This window comes from Mchenga conophoros, linkage group LG4 (assembly GCF_057382185.1).
Source record: "Mchenga conophoros isolate Kocher_MC1m ecotype Shallow Benthic linkage group LG4, M_conophoros_male_GT1.1, whole genome shotgun sequence".
Classification (NCBI taxonomy): Eukaryota; Metazoa; Chordata; class Actinopteri; order Cichliformes; family Cichlidae; genus Mchenga; species Mchenga conophoros.
This window is the reverse complement of record NC_140529.1, coordinates 29,227,846-29,245,176: the sequence shown is the minus strand read 5'-3', so window position 1 is coordinate 29,245,176 and position 17,331 is coordinate 29,227,846. Positions and strand designations below refer to the sequence as shown.

At 42.1% G+C, this 17,331-nt stretch overlaps 1 protein-coding gene across 1 annotated transcript in view; it reads right to left on the bottom strand.

Annotated features, from left to right (window-relative positions):
* pde4a (phosphodiesterase 4A, cAMP-specific) overlaps nt 1-12,103 on the bottom strand; it is a 49,703-nt gene extending 37,600 nt beyond the window's left edge. Inside the window, exon 1 of the mRNA XM_085271598.1 lies at nt 10,796-12,103. Within this exon, the coding sequence (XP_085127724.1) occupies nt 10,796-11,091 (296 nt within the window). The 5' untranslated portion in view covers nt 11,092-12,103. The remainder of the gene's footprint in view (nt 1-10,795) is intronic.
* Between the last annotated feature and the right edge of the window lie 5,228 nt (nt 12,104-17,331).

Genomic DNA, 17,331 nt, shown 5'->3' with positions numbered 1-17,331 from the left:
TGATGGAGGAAGAAGCTGCGACTGGGTAATGAGGCCTGAGTGGCGTGATAGAAAAAGCAGTCACAGACTGGCAGACCGTTCCAAAACGTCAGAGTTGGGGAATATGGGCTGTGAGACTCCGCAGTATGTCCAAACAGAATGGATGTCTCCCACTCTGCGAGTCCCCAGACACTTTCCGTCTCACAAAAGCATTCACACGAGCACATGCTCGCACACAGACTTGCAGCCACAATCGTTGTGCCAGTGTGGCTTTCTGTCTGCCTTTCACAGACCAGGATTCAACGAAAGCAATGCACAGGCCTCATGCGCCACGGTTAAGCATTACTTTTCCACTGGCAGCACCAGACAGGCCTTGCCATGCGCCATGTGGAAACTGCTGGAAAAGGCCGGAAAGCTTGGAAACCAAATCAAAGTTTCGTGACGGCGCGACGTCTTGAACACATCTTTAGGAGATGCACCATGCCCTGCAGGGTGTGAAGTGAGGACATTACACACATACTCACACAAGTCTTTCACATTATCTCTCTGTTTCTGTCCTCCAATACACACACACAATCGCACACTCCACACTGATGCACAACCAGATGCTCTTGGACTAGTGCGCAGAAGCAGCCACATTCAATATCTTCCTTATACATATTGAAAAACAGAATGGAAACTGAAATAAAGTTCAATAAAACACTGGGAGCTCAGGCTGGTCTGGTTTAATCTCATTACACTGACAGCTGGAGGCTTCAATTCCCCCCCCCCTCCCCCCCCTTCCCCATTTATATCACCCTGAGAAAGAAAGACCGGCGTTCATGAGCACAGCATCAGTGGCTTGTGAATCTACGCCCGTGAGTAGCAAGGGACACGACCAATCGCAGACAGGTCTTGCATCAAATCTGATGTGACAAAATACACAATTGCCATTGATCTGTGAAGACAGCAGCTCTCTGCCTGTATCCCCTAGACACATGTGCGCCTCCTTGTTTGCCACATTTACCTTCTGTTCCTTTCCAGTCTTCTTATCTTCACACCTTCCCCGTAGCATGGGCTTCTAACGTCCCACCTGTGTGACGCAAAGGAACGGACTGTGGTCTGTGAACACCAGGGCACCCTCCCCTCCCACGCAAAACCAACACATTTCCCTGATTGGATTCAGCTGATTTTAGCTGTCTGTCTGTGACTTCAGACTCTGCTGATGCAAAATATGTGAGGATTAGGTACTCTCGCTAAGGGACACTGGGAAACTTTTAGCCGTGCACTGTCAGTTCTGTGGATTGCACCAGAAATCTTTCAAGCTTTTTTCTGGGGGGAAAAAACCCCCAACAACACAAATGAGAAGCTTAGGGGAGGGAAAACTTGCATTGAATGAGAGAAAACTCAGTTCTGTTCTTCTTTATGGAAACCCTTCATAAGAAAACCCCCAAATCACATAAGTAATCACACAATAATCCCTTGACGCACAAACAAACAGAGAGAGAGGGTGAGACAGGATCGCTGAGGAAGAGAGAGAGAACTCGGACTACACTTCTGCTAATTACTCTGGCTTTGTTAGGGGTAAAATACACGTCCCAGCCTGCATCAGCATCATTAGGAAACACTATTCAGGCACAGTGTACTGTATGATGGATGATATAAGTGAAAAACTGCTCTGGACCCTGCACAAGAAAAAAAATAAAAATTATATATATATATATATATATGCTCTCCATCACGTCACCTTGAACTGAAAAGTAGCATCAGATGAAAATACCCCGAGCCCTCAAGCCATGTGTGTGTGTTTTCTCTCCCGTTCTGCCCTCCAACAACCTGAATGTTGTTGCTTTTTAATGTGCGAACACATTTGCTCACACTTGATCTAGCAGGGGTCAGGAGCTGGAACTGCAGCTCTTTTTCTAACTGAGAAAACCGAGTTGTGCATCTGCCTACCACACCTTCAGTCAGCTATAAATCATAAGCTGCTTCATGCATTATGTAAAATGCACAAGTGTTCCCACAAACCTTGTTGCAGCTCCACAGATGGTTTTTTCCCCCTGTGTACACATATATTCCTCACACAAACCTATTGTATGTGTTTTAATTCTATATGTTGCTGAGTCTTTCCCTGTTAGCAGCAATAAAAGACAGAAAAAAAAAACTATTTTACCTTGGCCTTGAGAAGAAGCAGCATAACAATGTGTTCTTAAGCCCCAGCTGGCGTTGCCATATCTGCAGTATTGTAAAGTGAAAAGTGCAGGCTATTGTTGATACTCTGGCCAGGCACTGTGAGTCATTATAACATATAATGGGCAGTGACAGTCATTTGGCATTGAGCATTCTGACAAACTAAAGATATTAAATTAAGAGAAATGTAAATTATTAAATGAATCTGAAAATATCCTGCTTTATTTGAGGAATGATTTGTTCATTTACAGGCTTGGAGCATTCTCTTTCAAAAACCGTCTCGCTGCTTGTTTTTTACTCTGTAATAAGGCTACAGCACAAGGTTATTTTTGTTAGTTCCTCTTCATTTGTAAGCCCTGGTTCAGTGTTCGCTGCGTGTACAGCACTGTGGAAAATGCTTGAGCTGCCCCTCATTTCTTTATATTCTCCTGAGGAAGTTAAAAACATGTGCACATTTATTGAAACATACATGAAAAGACAGTGTATAAGGCAAATGCTGAGTACAATTCTAATAATCTTGAATGTTGATTTTTGGGACCATATTTAGTTTTCCACACAGTCTGGACCCTCTTAGGGGAGCTTTCTTGTCATTTCTTTAAGTAGTCTTCAGGAATAGCTCTCCAGGCTTCGTGAAGTACATTCAAAGCTCTTCTTTGGATGTTGGCTGCCTTTTGTTCTGTTCTCTGGTTTAATAATGTTGAGGTTCGGACTCTGGGGAGGCCAATCTGTGACTGATTGTGTTCCATTGTGTGTTTTTTCTTTCCAGGTATGCTTTTACTGTGTTGGCAGTTTGTTCGGGATCATTTCATGCTGAAAAATAAAGCCGCTGCCAATCAGATGCTTTCTACATGGTATTGCATGGTGGATCAAAACTTAACGGTACTTTTCGCCATTCATAGTTCCATAAATGTTCTCATGATCCTCAACACCACTGGCTAAAATTCTGACGAGGGTTCAGCAAAAAACAGATGCACCAACTGAAGGTCCAGATCCATCTATCAGGTTTGTTTCACATCTTAGCTGGATTTTTTTCTATTTCTTCTGCCACTTCTTCTTTGGTGTCCTCCACTTGTTACCTCAGATTTTATTACGGATGCATTGCACACAATGCTGAGATAAGCCACATTTTCAGCTGATACCTACCAGTATACCAAAAATACTGTTTTATGCCTGTCAAATTATGTTATCGTCAGCATCTTTTATAGCTTTAGCTACAGAAATTGGAGCAAAGGATGTATTTTGTGACAGGCTGCTTGGAACAAAGTGCCTAAAGATACAATTTAAAATTGGCTCCTTGCTAAGTTGTCTGTTATGCTGAGAATCAACACTGGTTCATCTCTTGAGTTTAAGGCTTTTTATGCTTGAACAACTCATAGGTTAAAGTTAAATAGTTCAACAAATAAACATAAAAAAACTACATTTCTTTGAAAGTGGTTAGATGGATGAGAACTGGACTGAAAATGAGTAAAAAAGCACCCAATGTGCAAAGAAAAGCTTTGAGAGACCTCTAAAAAGCACTTTAAATACCACTTCACAAGAAAGTCTGGCCCTTGGGAAGCAAAATATGAAGAAATGACAGGTGGCTCAAAACTTTTGCACAATACTTTCAGTTTAAATTTAACGGTGGTTTTGCTTTTTCACATGAAACTACTTTCTTCTGCTCTATATGTTCTTTGACTGTTAAAATAACAAATTATTATTTCACCTTGAAAAAATTGTACGTTTTATATTTAACTACTACCCAAAAACACTCAAATATGTTTTAAAAACTTGATCATTCTTTGAGACTACTGTTAGAAATTATAAAGAAATAATTAGTGGTGGGTGTTTTTTTTTTTTTGTCAAGTGTCATTCCTGCAGGGGACGACCTAATCAGAGCAATCTTTGTAATCGCCTATTTCCAAGGTGCACATAGAAGAACATCGATATTAAAGAGGTTAAAGCCTTAGTAACACTTGGGTCATGGATCTGGATTATTCTTCTGAATCTGATTTGAATGAGGTGATAGATTTTGTGTATCAGTTACTGTTGCACCTCCTCCCTATGCATGTGGCGTGTGTGGAGTGATGAGGTTGAATCAGCCTTACAATATAAAGAGATGCGATTCATTTCCTTTTTATCTCTTTTTCTCTTTTTATAAAATCTCAAAGACTATTCAAGTTTTTTAAGTACATTTGCTACTTTTTTACTTGATAATTTGTAGCTATAATATTACCACCATCACCACCCACCTCGGCTGTCTAAATTAGCACACTATGAAAGATTTTTACTGGCATATTTAGCAAGCTCTCATGCTGTTATATTTTTCATAGCAACTGGATATTATTTACTGTTGTTTTCAGCATTTTTCCAATCAAGCTCACACAGTAATAGTACTGCTGAGTCAGACTGGGAATGGGCAAAAAACAATCTATTTCCTGCTGTATTTCTGTCCCAGGCGCTCTATATCTGTCAATAATAATAATGATATACAGTCAACACCTACGAGTATGATTTATGCCGTAAACAGAATAAAAAATGAGAGTCTGAACAAAGCGTTGGTTGTATTTGTTGCCTTAGTGTACAAGTCTGTGACACGTTAAGCCAGCATTAAAGCCATCTGTTACTCTAAACACGTATGACAGTCTTCCGTAGTCATCCATATAGCTGAAACTGAGCCAGTAGTTTTGGGCGGGAGCTCTGTCCTGGGGCACGAGGCCTGGAAGCGATATTTCAGATGAGATGTTGGCATCAGCGGGCAGCTGAACACAAGCGTGAGCATCCCCCCCGACGAGTGCGGCCTCTAGGTGCACACCTTCATCTGCTCCAGCCGTAATTTGCTGTGAGTTCTTAATTTAAACTCGGCACTCTTTGAGCATTCCTGACATGCCTCACATTAGTCCGACACGGTGCTCTGCTCAACAGGTGGCTACGGTTTTGTGCGCTCTGCTTCACTGAACGCGTGCTGCGCTGACACGCCGCTGACAGAGGGGTTGTCAGACTCACTCATTCAGACAGCTCTGCACTGAGACAGCAGCCTAAAGCGCTTTTCAAGGGGGTTGCCCCCTTTGCGACATCATCAGAGACCGCCAGCTGATTCTGATTGATGGTGTATCACCTGCTTGAGCACCACATGGACACAATATTCTTATTCGTCGCTCTATCTTATAGGGAATCTCACACACGGGCATCATGTTGCCGTTTTCTATCAAGCTGAACTGTTTGCTGAGAGGTGAAAGACTAGCACTTATTGTGAAATGGAATACGCTGCACATTTTGACATTTAAATACTCCCAAGTCTCAGCAATAAAGACCTTTTTCTTGGTATGAAGTGGGCGATTTGATTACACTAAAAGGTTTTTCCTTTTAGTTCCCCTTAGTGCCTTTGGGCTCGAAGAATAAATTACTATTACTACTAAAAAAGAAACGCTTTATTTATTTATTTTGTATCAGACGAAAACTAAATCCAAGGAAATGGGTGATTGTAAATCCATACAGGAAGCTTTACAGAGTACTGTGTGTATTTTAATCTCACAGCATGATTAGGATGCTGTTTTTCCCAACTTCTCTTTGATGCAAAGGCTGTTTGAACTCCTTTTTTTTAGTGGCAGCTGATTTCCAGCCATGTGATGAAGGTGTTTGTGTCTGCCATGCCCTTGAAGTCTGTGATTTTTCAAGAAGCGACTGGAGCATGAAGAACTAAAAATCACATCAGTATAAAAACCTCGTTTTATGGGGAAGAATATAGGAAGAGATGAGGCGCTGCACACTGTTGGCGGTGGGAAGTTCATTTCACTGCCAGGATGTGAAGGTTTGAGATTCAGATATGGCTTTGAGGAGGTGGGGGGGTGAAATAAGAGATTTATGATAGTGTGCTTAATGCCGCTGTAAGCAAGAAGAAGGCTATCAGAAAGCATCTTGACGCTACTGGGAACCAGCGAGACGGGCCACACAATGGAAAGACAAAGCAGAGAGCAGAAATAGAGATGGAATCAATACTCTCCATTTACTCTGAGGTGAAAGGAAGCACTGAGAGGATAGGGGATCAAAAAGAGAGACATGCAGCAATCAAAGACTGTTATTTTAATGGACAAAAGACTGATTCAAGCAGTATAATTAGATAAGAAAAGGAAAAAAATAGCCATTATGAGGCTTATCATCATCATAGTGGGCATGTTGAAAGAGGTAAAAGAAAGTATTGCATAATCAACTGTGTCAGAAAGTTCCAAAAAGGCGATTTAATGAGCATGAGCGTGAAAAGGAATAGGGACTAAGGGGCTGTTACAGACTAAATGTAAGCAGCTGCAGCAAACACGGAGATAATCGTGGATAACAGGTGGACTTGTTGTGCAACTTGGATTTTTGATGCCGATGCTCACTTTGTTTCCTCTTACTGGGATCTCTGCCCATCCGCACTTGTTAAAAAGCACACACACACACACACACACACACACACACACACACACACACAAAAACAACAAATGACTGGTGTATCACAACTCTGAGAAGATTCAGTGTGAAATCAATTAAAATGCAAAGACGCCAAGGTTTCCAGTCGATTCTTGAAGCTTAGCTGACGCCACTAAACGTGGTTACAGGAGGCCCGAGTGTCTGTGGGAGAGTCTGCAGGCAAACAAAGCGACGAGCAGAGAACAAACACAAAGAGGGACCTTGAATGAGGGGACCTATACATTCCCTTTGAGCAGACATCTGTTCGGTGTCATTGCTGAGGAAGGTTTTACCTGGGGTATCCGCCTGAGCCAACTAAAGCACAGTGAGCACGGTTCCAGTCCGTGTACTGCCTCCAGATACTAATTAGTGCTGAGAGCAGCGAGAAAGCACGATGTATTCACAGAAGAGCGCAATCTGTAGCCTAAACAGATGCTTGCACTACCTAAATGAGATAAGAGGTCTATTACTTAACGCTATTAAAACGCTTTTGGTGGGGAAGTTCCTGAATGCTCTCTGTATGAGACTTGGATCTCCTGTGTTAGAAATGCAAATGTATGATCAACAGCAAAATACTGCTGTTGTGGTAATTAACTGGAGCTGTACCTCATTATGAGCTAAATTATTATGGCAGCCGGCCAGTCATGCAGGGAAAAGAGCAGCTACAGCTTACAAATCAGCACTAGATCCCTCGGTTGGAGGGAGGAGGGGGGAAGGGGGTGTGTGTAAAGAATGCATATGTGGTAGGTGAGGAAGTGAGCAAGCCTTTGGTTTGAAATTGTCGCAGAGGTTGCTGTGATCAAACTTCAATCTGAAGCCCTCAGTTCTTCAGCTGAGATGCATTAATATTCCCTTTTTCACCTTATGAACATACAAGTCATGATGCATATCCAGCGGGATCTGCTACGTACTGACAAATTATACAGTCGAGCCCATCAAGTGCCTTAGGCTTTGCCTTTTTTGGGTAAATGAAATCTATTCTACAAATGCACAAAACAAGTAACCATAGCAACTGAATTGCGGGAAGAGCTGTTACTCGTTCAGTGTCAGTCATTCATTTCATGTCGGAACTTCCCAGAGCGCATTGGGCATGGGACCTGATGGCTGATACGTTCATATTAACGTCCTCTGACAAAAGGCATGACAAGGCGGTTGAACAAAAGACATCGGGGAAATGCAGAGGAGGCAGACTGACACTCTTTGGGGGGGAAGCTGATTGCCACTAAGACTGCCATTTTGTAGGATAGAAGTAGAAAAGCTGCAGACTGGGATTCTTCAAACAGTTATGCAAAATCCCTTTTGTGTATCCCCCATCCGCTAGACTGGCGACTGTTGGGAGTGCTTTTTTATCAATAGTGAGGGTTTCTATTACAGTTCCCTGAACCCTGTCCAAAACAATTTCACCAGAAGCTCTCAGGCTCATTGATCTCTTGAAACCTCCTCCAGATGAGGCGCTGACCGACTCCTTAAGGTCTTCCACCGGGTCAGTCAGCACGCAACAAATCAAAGACCAATTATTCTTCCACTCTTCTGGAAAAAGAATCCTTATCTGGTACAGTTGGTCTTATTGTGTTTGCACAAAGCTAAAAACATTGAATTCGCATACATTAAAACTTAGAACCATCTAACCTGTCACCGATTCATGTTTGCTAAATTTGCGATGCCTTCAGAACATTTAAATCTAAGCAGATTTTAGGCTCTAACTGTTGGTCACTTCCTTGCCATATGATGGGGCTTGGAGCAGGGGCCTCAAATATACAGCGAGCAAGAGCCGGTCCAATCCGCCTCACTGGATGGCTATATTAAGTGTGAAAATTACAGGGGGGAGGGGGTCTAATTTGTTGCTGTATTTTGCTGCAAGGCACATTGTGTTGCAAGTCCCAAAGAAAGGATCAGATCATGAGAGTGATTGTCCAAAATGTCATTTAATCTTAGCAAGAGGTCAGATTTACAGCCTTCCTATTTCTCCTGGCCTTCTACTGAGACATATTGTGAAAATATACTTAGTTATCTCAGACTGTTCACCTTCTGATTTGTGAATGGATGGCTCCTTAAATGAGAGCTTGTTTAAAATGTACTTTGAGGAAAATTTCCAGACATCTGCATGTAAATAAGAGCATTCAGAGTGGTGAAAGCAGATGTGCATGAAGCTGCCTTCCATAGGCCACACTCAATGCAAGTTAGCCTTGAGCGAAAGAGCACAGCGCTGCTGGATCAACATAGATGTTTATAAATACAGTGAAGCGATGAGGCATCTGCTTGAAGCATCCATTATGTGGACATAAGCAAAGAGGCAGAATTTACAGTCGCTGCAGTATGTGAAAATAATAAAAATAGCTCCAGCACAGTGGAAATACCTCTGACCTCCCATTGATGTGAAAAGAGGTAAAACAAGGCCTGTTGGAAACCATATGGGCTACAGGTCAGACACTAACCTGTGCACAGCCCACACATAAATACCTCCACACACATTTCACCACCATCCGTGACACACAACATTCAACTAGCAGCCTCCATTCCTCCGTGCACCCTCCTTCCTGACCAGTGTGTAGCACAAACACCCACTGATCGCACACATCACTTTACAAATGTGCTAAGGAACATACACGCACACATGAACACGCACACACAGTTGGAGCCAGCTCCGTGTGCCCTCAAAACTGAGCTTGTTGGAATCGAATTATCTCTCTTTCTCTGCCCTCTCATGGTTTGCCGCCCACAGAAGGAGAAGGGCAGGCAGAGTCAGTCCCAATGCACTAAAGATTGGACTGCCTCAGAGCGTGTCCTGGGGACTAAAATACAAATCAGTCCTTCCTCCAGTCAGCTGGAGTTGGCCTTTCTCCCAGGGGCCTGCCGGGAAGGCCGTCTGTGGCATTGAAAAGAAAAAAACTGGAAAGACAACGAGTAAAAGAAAAAAAATGCTAGACCCCCACATTTCCATTGGGACCCACCACACAGCCATCAATGTGTCATCAGTGTGACAATCCTCTTGTTTAATGTGGTAGAGGCATGTTTGTGCTTCATGAGTGCATGGGAAAAGTTTAGGAGGATAATAAGGCAGTTCTAAGCAGTCCAACATGTAAACTAACGCCTTGACTTGGAGGAACATCAGGGGACTTCAGGTCATACTGAGAAAAGAAGGGAAGAGGGAGCAAACTAAAAACCAGCATAAGCACGAAAGCCCTCGTCTTTCTCTCCATGACAATCACTCTTTCACAGACAAGAATAAAAAAGAAAAAGAGTCACAACCAAGACTTTACTGCCTATGTTACCAGGCAGTAAATTATTTGCTGTTATAAGTTAAAAAAAGGCGACAACACTGGACAAAACATCCTTATGCTGCACTCTCAGTGTCTCCTTAAGAGGATAAATGGAGCGTTTGTTGAGTGAGGACAAAGTAATCGTATCATAATCATGCAGTTCCACGACTCACTTAATGAAATGCCTTTAATCAAATATGTTTGATTAACATCCGTTGCTTAATTTGATTTAAGTGCTAGTGCAGTTTAGGTGTGCTGTGTCCTCTCGTTATGAGGCAGTGAATTTTTTACTGTCATGTCTGATCACAGAGCAGCAGTGTGTGCCAGCTAGATGCTTCCTGAAGCCATCTGTGTGACATTTCTGTGACACAAGTCCAGGTAACACTGCATCTTATTTTTTAGCCCACCAATTCACCACAAAAAGAGGGTCAAAGGTCAGGGAGACCTACATTTGAATTTAGAGACTGTCTTGATAAGGAGTTCATCAGCAGGGCACTTTTTTTTTTGCTCCAACGCCCACCTAGCCCCAAACCGCCCTCTGAGAACAAACTGATGCAGTCCCGGAGTGCGCACGCCGGCGATATCTCTGTCTTGCACGCACGAACGCACACACCAGACCTTTGATGCCATTAAAACCACCGAGCTTCATGTTACTTATCAACTAGTATGCTGACGCTCTTAACATTGTTAAGGTGCTCCTGCGTTTCGAGTGGGCGGCCTGGTTTGCGCTTCATACCCATCTGACAGAGTCTATCCAAAGACGCATAACGCATCTGTACCGAAAACCCACGCGTCCCGCCTCTCGATAGAAAGCGCTTCATATCAGTTAACCCTTCAGGCGCACTGCGTTATTACGCACTCATTAAAATGCCCCCACCCCTCCCCCGTTTACGCATATGCCTTGTGGGCTGTCATGGGCTATTATTGGGATGTTTGGAATGCATCTCTTTCTCGCCTACCGTTTGTTCCCGACACAATTTCCGATGGATGTGTTTGTGGTCCCGTGGAAGGAGGATGGCCAGGACATCCGAGACTTTTTCAGTCCCGGTCTGTCGCTCGTATCCACGGCGTCGGAGCGCTCCATGTGCCGGTGGTGATGCCGGTCTGTGTCGGAGTACCCCCGGTGTTTGATTTTGATCGGGGTCCGGGGTTGCCTCCAAAGATGCTGCGGAGGTTTCAGAGTCGCCTGTCCTTCCCGGGGAACCGGGAGCGACAGGGACAGGCTCTTCTTCGAACATGGTGGTGGTTCCATCATAGTGCAACAAAAAAAAAAAAAAGAAAAAAAAAAGAAAAAAAATCTTTTTAACTTCTTGATTAAATAATATGGCTGTATTCGCTTATTTCAAGCACAAAACAAAACATGTCATGTCCCTCTCTGCCATTTGATCTCTGAGAGAACAAACCAAAGTGACCAAGTCCAGCGCAGCACCGGTCTCTATGCTGCTTTCTGAATAACATCAAAAAACTGCCACAGTGGTAACCTGACAAGTCATCCAAAAATCAATAATCTCATTGTTCTCGGTGGAGATCAGTTTTAGTTTATCCCCAAATCTCCAGTCTTCCGTGATCCTCACCAGTTCGGGGTTTTGGTGATGAGACACCGGTCCTCCTGCTTCTCCTGAAGTTTGACGCCTCATCGCCCATGGCGCACAACCAGATGACTGTATTTATTTTAGAGAATTTATTGCTTTTTATTAGCCACTTATTGCAGAGACACACAGATCGCCGGCGCTGGCTCTCCCCGCTTTCTTTCTCTGTCTCTCGCACTCTCTCTCTCTCTTTCTGTGTGTGGTATTATTGCTGTCCGTATGTTTTTTCAGCAGAGCTCAAATTTCCAAGCAATTTCCATTAAAGTACTCAGTCTATCGTGGTTCGTGTAGAGCTACAGCATCTCTGTGCGTACACCAAGCGCAGAAGTCTTCAGCAATTCCTCGGTGGAGATATTTTTCTTCTTCTTCTTCTTCTTCTTTTTAACTAAAAGGCTTAACAGGACTCAGAAGCTTATCTTTAATAGATCAGGATGCTGAAGAAAGGTTGGACATATCCAAAAGGCATAAGCGATCCTTTGCTGTCCAGATTTTCTCTGCTTCAGTTTTTCTTTCTTTCTTTTTTGTTTCTTTTTTCAGTCAGAATGCATCGTAAAAGGAGAGAATTCATAGTTGCGGTGGTTCAGTCATCCTGTGCAGTGTGGGCCATTATCTCCCCATCCTCATATTTGCTGGAGTTCGACGGCAAACACTGGCTTCACCACAGCACTCTCTCTCTTCTCTTTCTCTTTCTCTCCCCCCCTCCCTCTGTTCTGGTCCATCCAGTCTCTATATGGTGGATGGGTGGTTGCTCTCCTCAGTGAGCACTGTCAGCACTGGGGGGGATTTAAACCATTTATTTGCACATCCATTATGCTTTGCCCCCTGTCTGCTCACTTGGCATTTCCGTGAGAGAAAACAAAAGCAACAAATTGGCCAAATCATGTCAGCTGAGAAAGAGTCTTATAACATCTGATATGCCATCTAAAACACCACTCTTTATCATTTTTACCTATCTGAGGCTGATAGTTGTTGCTTTGAGTTACCATCTCAAGCTTGAGGAGTACGTGTTCATGTCCAGACATCACTGAGAGCTTGGAGCTGTCCCCATAGAGCTCTTGCGTACAGTCTGTTGGGTTATTTTTAGAGAAGAAACAAAAGTAAAGACTATCTTGTTGCTCTGGAAAATGGAGAAGGCGCTCACGTTAAAGGGTAAAAGGTTTTATTCCCATCAGAGCTGCCACTGATAATGGTAATGTATAACACTATCCATAAAAGCAAGAGACAAGCGCTTTTTGGGAAAATCTGCTGACCTCCATCAATCGAAGATCAATATTTATACCAGTGTATGTAAGCAGTGCATTTAAATGCAAAATCTGATTCCACATTTGATAAGTTGGTTATTATAGAGCTGCAGGTGCTATTGATTTGAGTAGAAATAAAATGAACATGCTCTAAAGGATTACACGGCTCATCTTCTTCCTTACAGTAATTCATGCAAATTCAATTTCAGGGCAGCCACTGTTTAGTGTTTATGTAACATACTATAAAAAATTGCCCTGTACACTGTAAAACATTATTCAGTCATTGGAAATGTCTCTTTTTGTTCAGTTTAAAATAAATAATTTGTAGCACTAAAAAGTCTTTTTGTAGTTTGGAGAAAATAGACAGGAAGAGAACCTGCTGTTGCATATTTAGCGAGGCTCATCGTGACCTTTCACCTTTCTATATACTGTATCTGACCTCTAAAGTACCATATGAGCCTGTACTTAGCTGACATCTTCTGACAGGAGCTTTTTATTTGTTCCCGAGGTGCAGCCGCTAACTAGAGGTGACGTTTGCAATCATAGCCCCGAAGCTATGGATCGAGCTGCCTGAGGAAATCAGGTCAGCAGAGTCAGTGACCTCTTTTAAATCTCTTTTAATGATATACAGTTATCGGACAGGCTTTCCTGATTTAAAATGAATTATTGATCAGATGTTCCTTTTTCCAACCTCAATGCTTTATTAATTGTATATTGTCTTTGCTTTGCTAACTATTATTTTGTTTGTGTATCAAGTAATTTTAGATAGCTGCTCTCTTATATATTTTATACCATTGTTTAATGTTTATTTTCATTGTAAGGACAATGCTAACCTGGATTCACATTGGTGAAATTAGCAATTTATGCCATTTCAATTTTATGTCTTTTTTCTGTCTATTGGAGTGGCTGCAACAGGAAAATTACCATATTTAAGTCTGATATGTAAGTGTTGTTTGCAGATAGTTTCAAAAACAGAGAGATTTGCCAACACAATCAGCTAAGCAGGTTTCTCCTCTGTATGTGTCCAAATCTTCTCGGACTTGCTTTTCTAACACATCTAATCACTGTTTGACTTAAAGGTGACGTGTTCTGCTCATTTTCAGCTCCATATTTTTATTCTTGCATTCTGCCAGAGTATCTCTGTGTGACTCATAGTTCAAAATAGTCCTATTTTGTCTTTTAATGGGCCTTGGAGAAGCCTGTCATTTCTTCCACAGTTTAAAACAAACTGTTTTAGCTCCCTTACCCATCCCTTTAATCCATATTTTTTCTCATTGGCTGTCTCTGCAGACAGAAGGTTTGAGCTGCAGGTGGGTGGGGCTTCTTTTGCTCACAACCAGATCCATGTGCCTGAGGTGGGCCTGTTAGGGATGCCCGCTCTTTGATATACAGAGCCAAGAGCAGAAACTGCAAAATTACCTGAAACTGAGCACTTAGAACAGTTTGACGTCTGAGCTTTTGGTTCACAGGCGGTTATTTGAACACGCGCCGATCTCATTATTTGAAACTTTGGCCATGATTGATATGGGCTTTCACCAGTGCAACAGCACTATATATCTTACAGAAATCAGGAAAGAGCACTGTCAGGTAACTCTTTCATGCATATTTAAAGTCGAGGGGAATACAAACAAGAATGTAACTACCAAATAAGGACAGACGTGATGTTTACTGCAAATCATGTGATTCGTCATGTAGTTGATTAGGCCGACTGGTTAGTTGACTTTTACGCTTGTTGAAGTGATTGTGAATAAATCTTACATTTACACGGGGCGATGTCGTCTCTAGTATTATTGCCTGGTATTGTTCAATGTTACTTTGACATACGCTATTGAACTGTAATCAAATACCCCTTGATTACAGGTATCAGGCATCTGAGCTGAACTGTAATCAAGTCCCTGCAGTGGCCTGCGCAGTGTTTAGCTCGGTGGCAGTAAAGTGCATTTTTGGCGTCTGCACATGTGTCAGACGCTTGTCCTCTCTGTATTGGAGATGCGTGTTTCTTTTTAAATCACTTTTCCATTTTTTAGATATAAAATTCAAGCTAAGCTTCACGCTTGTGATGCTGCTCTTTCACAGGAACCACTTGTTATAAAAATCAGACAGTTCTGTTCCCCTTAGATATTTCCTATTAGTGATGCAGACCACCAGGAAGCATTCGTGCAGGCTGGAATTTGCGCTTCAGCTGACCCTGAAGGGCCTCCAGATTCCCCAAATAGAGCTGTGGGATGCTGCTGGGATCTGGGCTGCTCTGCTTGTTGCCACGACCCTGACACAGATAAGAAGCTATTAAAAAAATAGATGAATGTTTGGAAGCATTTGCAAGCTTCTAAAAAGGTGCAGCTGCTCCTTTTTGTCTGCCAATGAAGTCTGAATGCTCCCAGGAGTCTCTGAAGGGTTATGGAGAGTCTTGGTGGAGGTCTTCTGCTATTCTGCCCACACCTGTTGTCCTCCCTGTGAGCATGAGAGGAGACGATCAATACTGGGGATTTGATAGTCGCTAAGAATCACCTAAACATCCAGTTTTCCCTCTGAAACGTTCTCCCATTCTCCCCAAAAAGCAATCCAACCTCTTTAATATGCTGAAAAAGGCATCAGGAGCAGATTTCCAATAAACACAGCTTTTTCATCATTTTCTATCTCCTGCTCTCTCACCTTCTCACAGTTAATCTAAACTGTTGTAAAGTCACTACACATAAATCTTGTGGTTTTTGTAGAACAAGTGCACGGCCATAAAAAGAACCACCAAACCAGCAATTTTGCTTTCGGTAACGAGCATCTCAGCCTCACAGGGCAGCCAGCAGAGGAATAGACTTCTAGTCTAGTTTCTGTCTATACTGTAATTACCGGCTTTAGAAATAGACTGACACTCTAAGGAGTTGTTTTCCTCTTATACACGTGCCTCTTCACTCTCCCTTTCTGCCTCGACCTAAATATAATCATTATTTTTTTACTTATGTTTCAGCGCATGTAGGAAAAAACATGTAGCATTTTCTTGTGGCATAATATCACTTTGAGCTATGATATTAAACTTCAATATATTGCAGGTAAACAGACAGAACAGGGATACAGTCCATAGTATGAGAAATGAATCACAGATAACATTCGATGGCACTGATTAAACACTGATTAAAGCTGTTTCAGAAGCTCTGACTGAAGTGACTGAAAGGGTGCAGATGTAAGAAATATCGAGAAATATTGATATCTAAGAATTTGTCACATGCTCAAATGGTTAGTTAGATATTTATGCAGTCTCACAAGCCGTTAAACCTGAATCTCACCACCAACTTTTTATATTCTTTATTAAAAGAGACATTTCTCCCCCAAATCAAATGTATGTACTTCAGTTCTGGCCTGTAATGTTATTTAATTATTTATTTTTGGTGTGTCTTACTCAGTTTTTCTTCAAAGTAAAGCAACCAAATGACACTTACCTCGCGATGCTCAAAGTGAGCTCAGCAATAATGTCTTTCCAGAAATCATGACCCAGTTACTCAAAATTCTGCAAACCTTGTCGTAAGCACTTGGTTTTGGAACTATTTTTTCTCCTCTCGAAAGAAGTTGAAGGGTGGACAATTAATACTGACATGCAGTCACAAGCGGCCTTTTGTCTTGGGTAGACGGACGATTTCTAATGTGGGGTTAAATCTTTGGCGAGTGTAGTCCAATAAAGAGAAAAGGGTTCCTGCATGACACACTCACAATAAGGTTTGTGGATTTCTTTTGGAGTAACTGGGTCATGATTTCTGAGATGAGACACTGCTGCTGAGTTTTTCGAATACACGGTACAGTGCAAAAATGTTGTGCCACCCCTGATTTCTTTATATTTTGCTAGGAAATGGGAAAGAGGTACAGCTGTTGTAGAGCTATCTTGCAATTTCTTTAACTAGTCTTCGGGAATAGTTCTCCAGGCTTCTGAAGGACATTCAAAGTCAATGTCAACTTTATTTATATAGCACAGTTAAATGAGTGGCTGTTGAACAAAGTGCTGTACATCTAAAATAATCTATTTAAAGCTCTTCTTTTAATGTTGACTGCCTTTAGTTCTGTTCTCTGTCAAAAGGATCCCACACTGCTTCAGTGATGTTAAGATTTAGTGAAGGCCAATCAATGACTAAACATGTTCCATTGTGTGTTTTTCTCTCCAGGTATGCTTTTACTGCATTGGCAGTGTGTTTGGGATCATTGTCCTGCTGAAAAATGAAGCCAATGATGCTTTTAAGATGATATTGTGTGGTGCATCAAAATCTGATGGTAGATAACAATAATTTAAATATTGCCATCAATTTTGATTAAACAAAACTCCCAAAACCACTGGCTGAAATGTAGCACTAAGCCGTGACAGAGTCTTCACCATGTTTTTCTCATGACCTCCTGGCGACAGTTGTAGTTGGATAAACTAAAGGACTCAGGTCCTGAGTCATTTGCTGGATTTTTCTACTTCTTAAGGACATGGCTTTCATTTGTTTTTCATCTGTTGCTTTTTTAGGTTTGATCCTTTTTTTGTCTTCTATTTATCCAGTTACCTCATTTTTCAAAACCACACAAAGGATAGCATGCAGAGGTATGCCATACATATATATACATCCCTCCATCCATTTTCTTCCACTTATCCAGGGCCGGGTCACGGGGGCAGCAGCCCAAGCAGAGAAGCCCAGACCTCCCTCT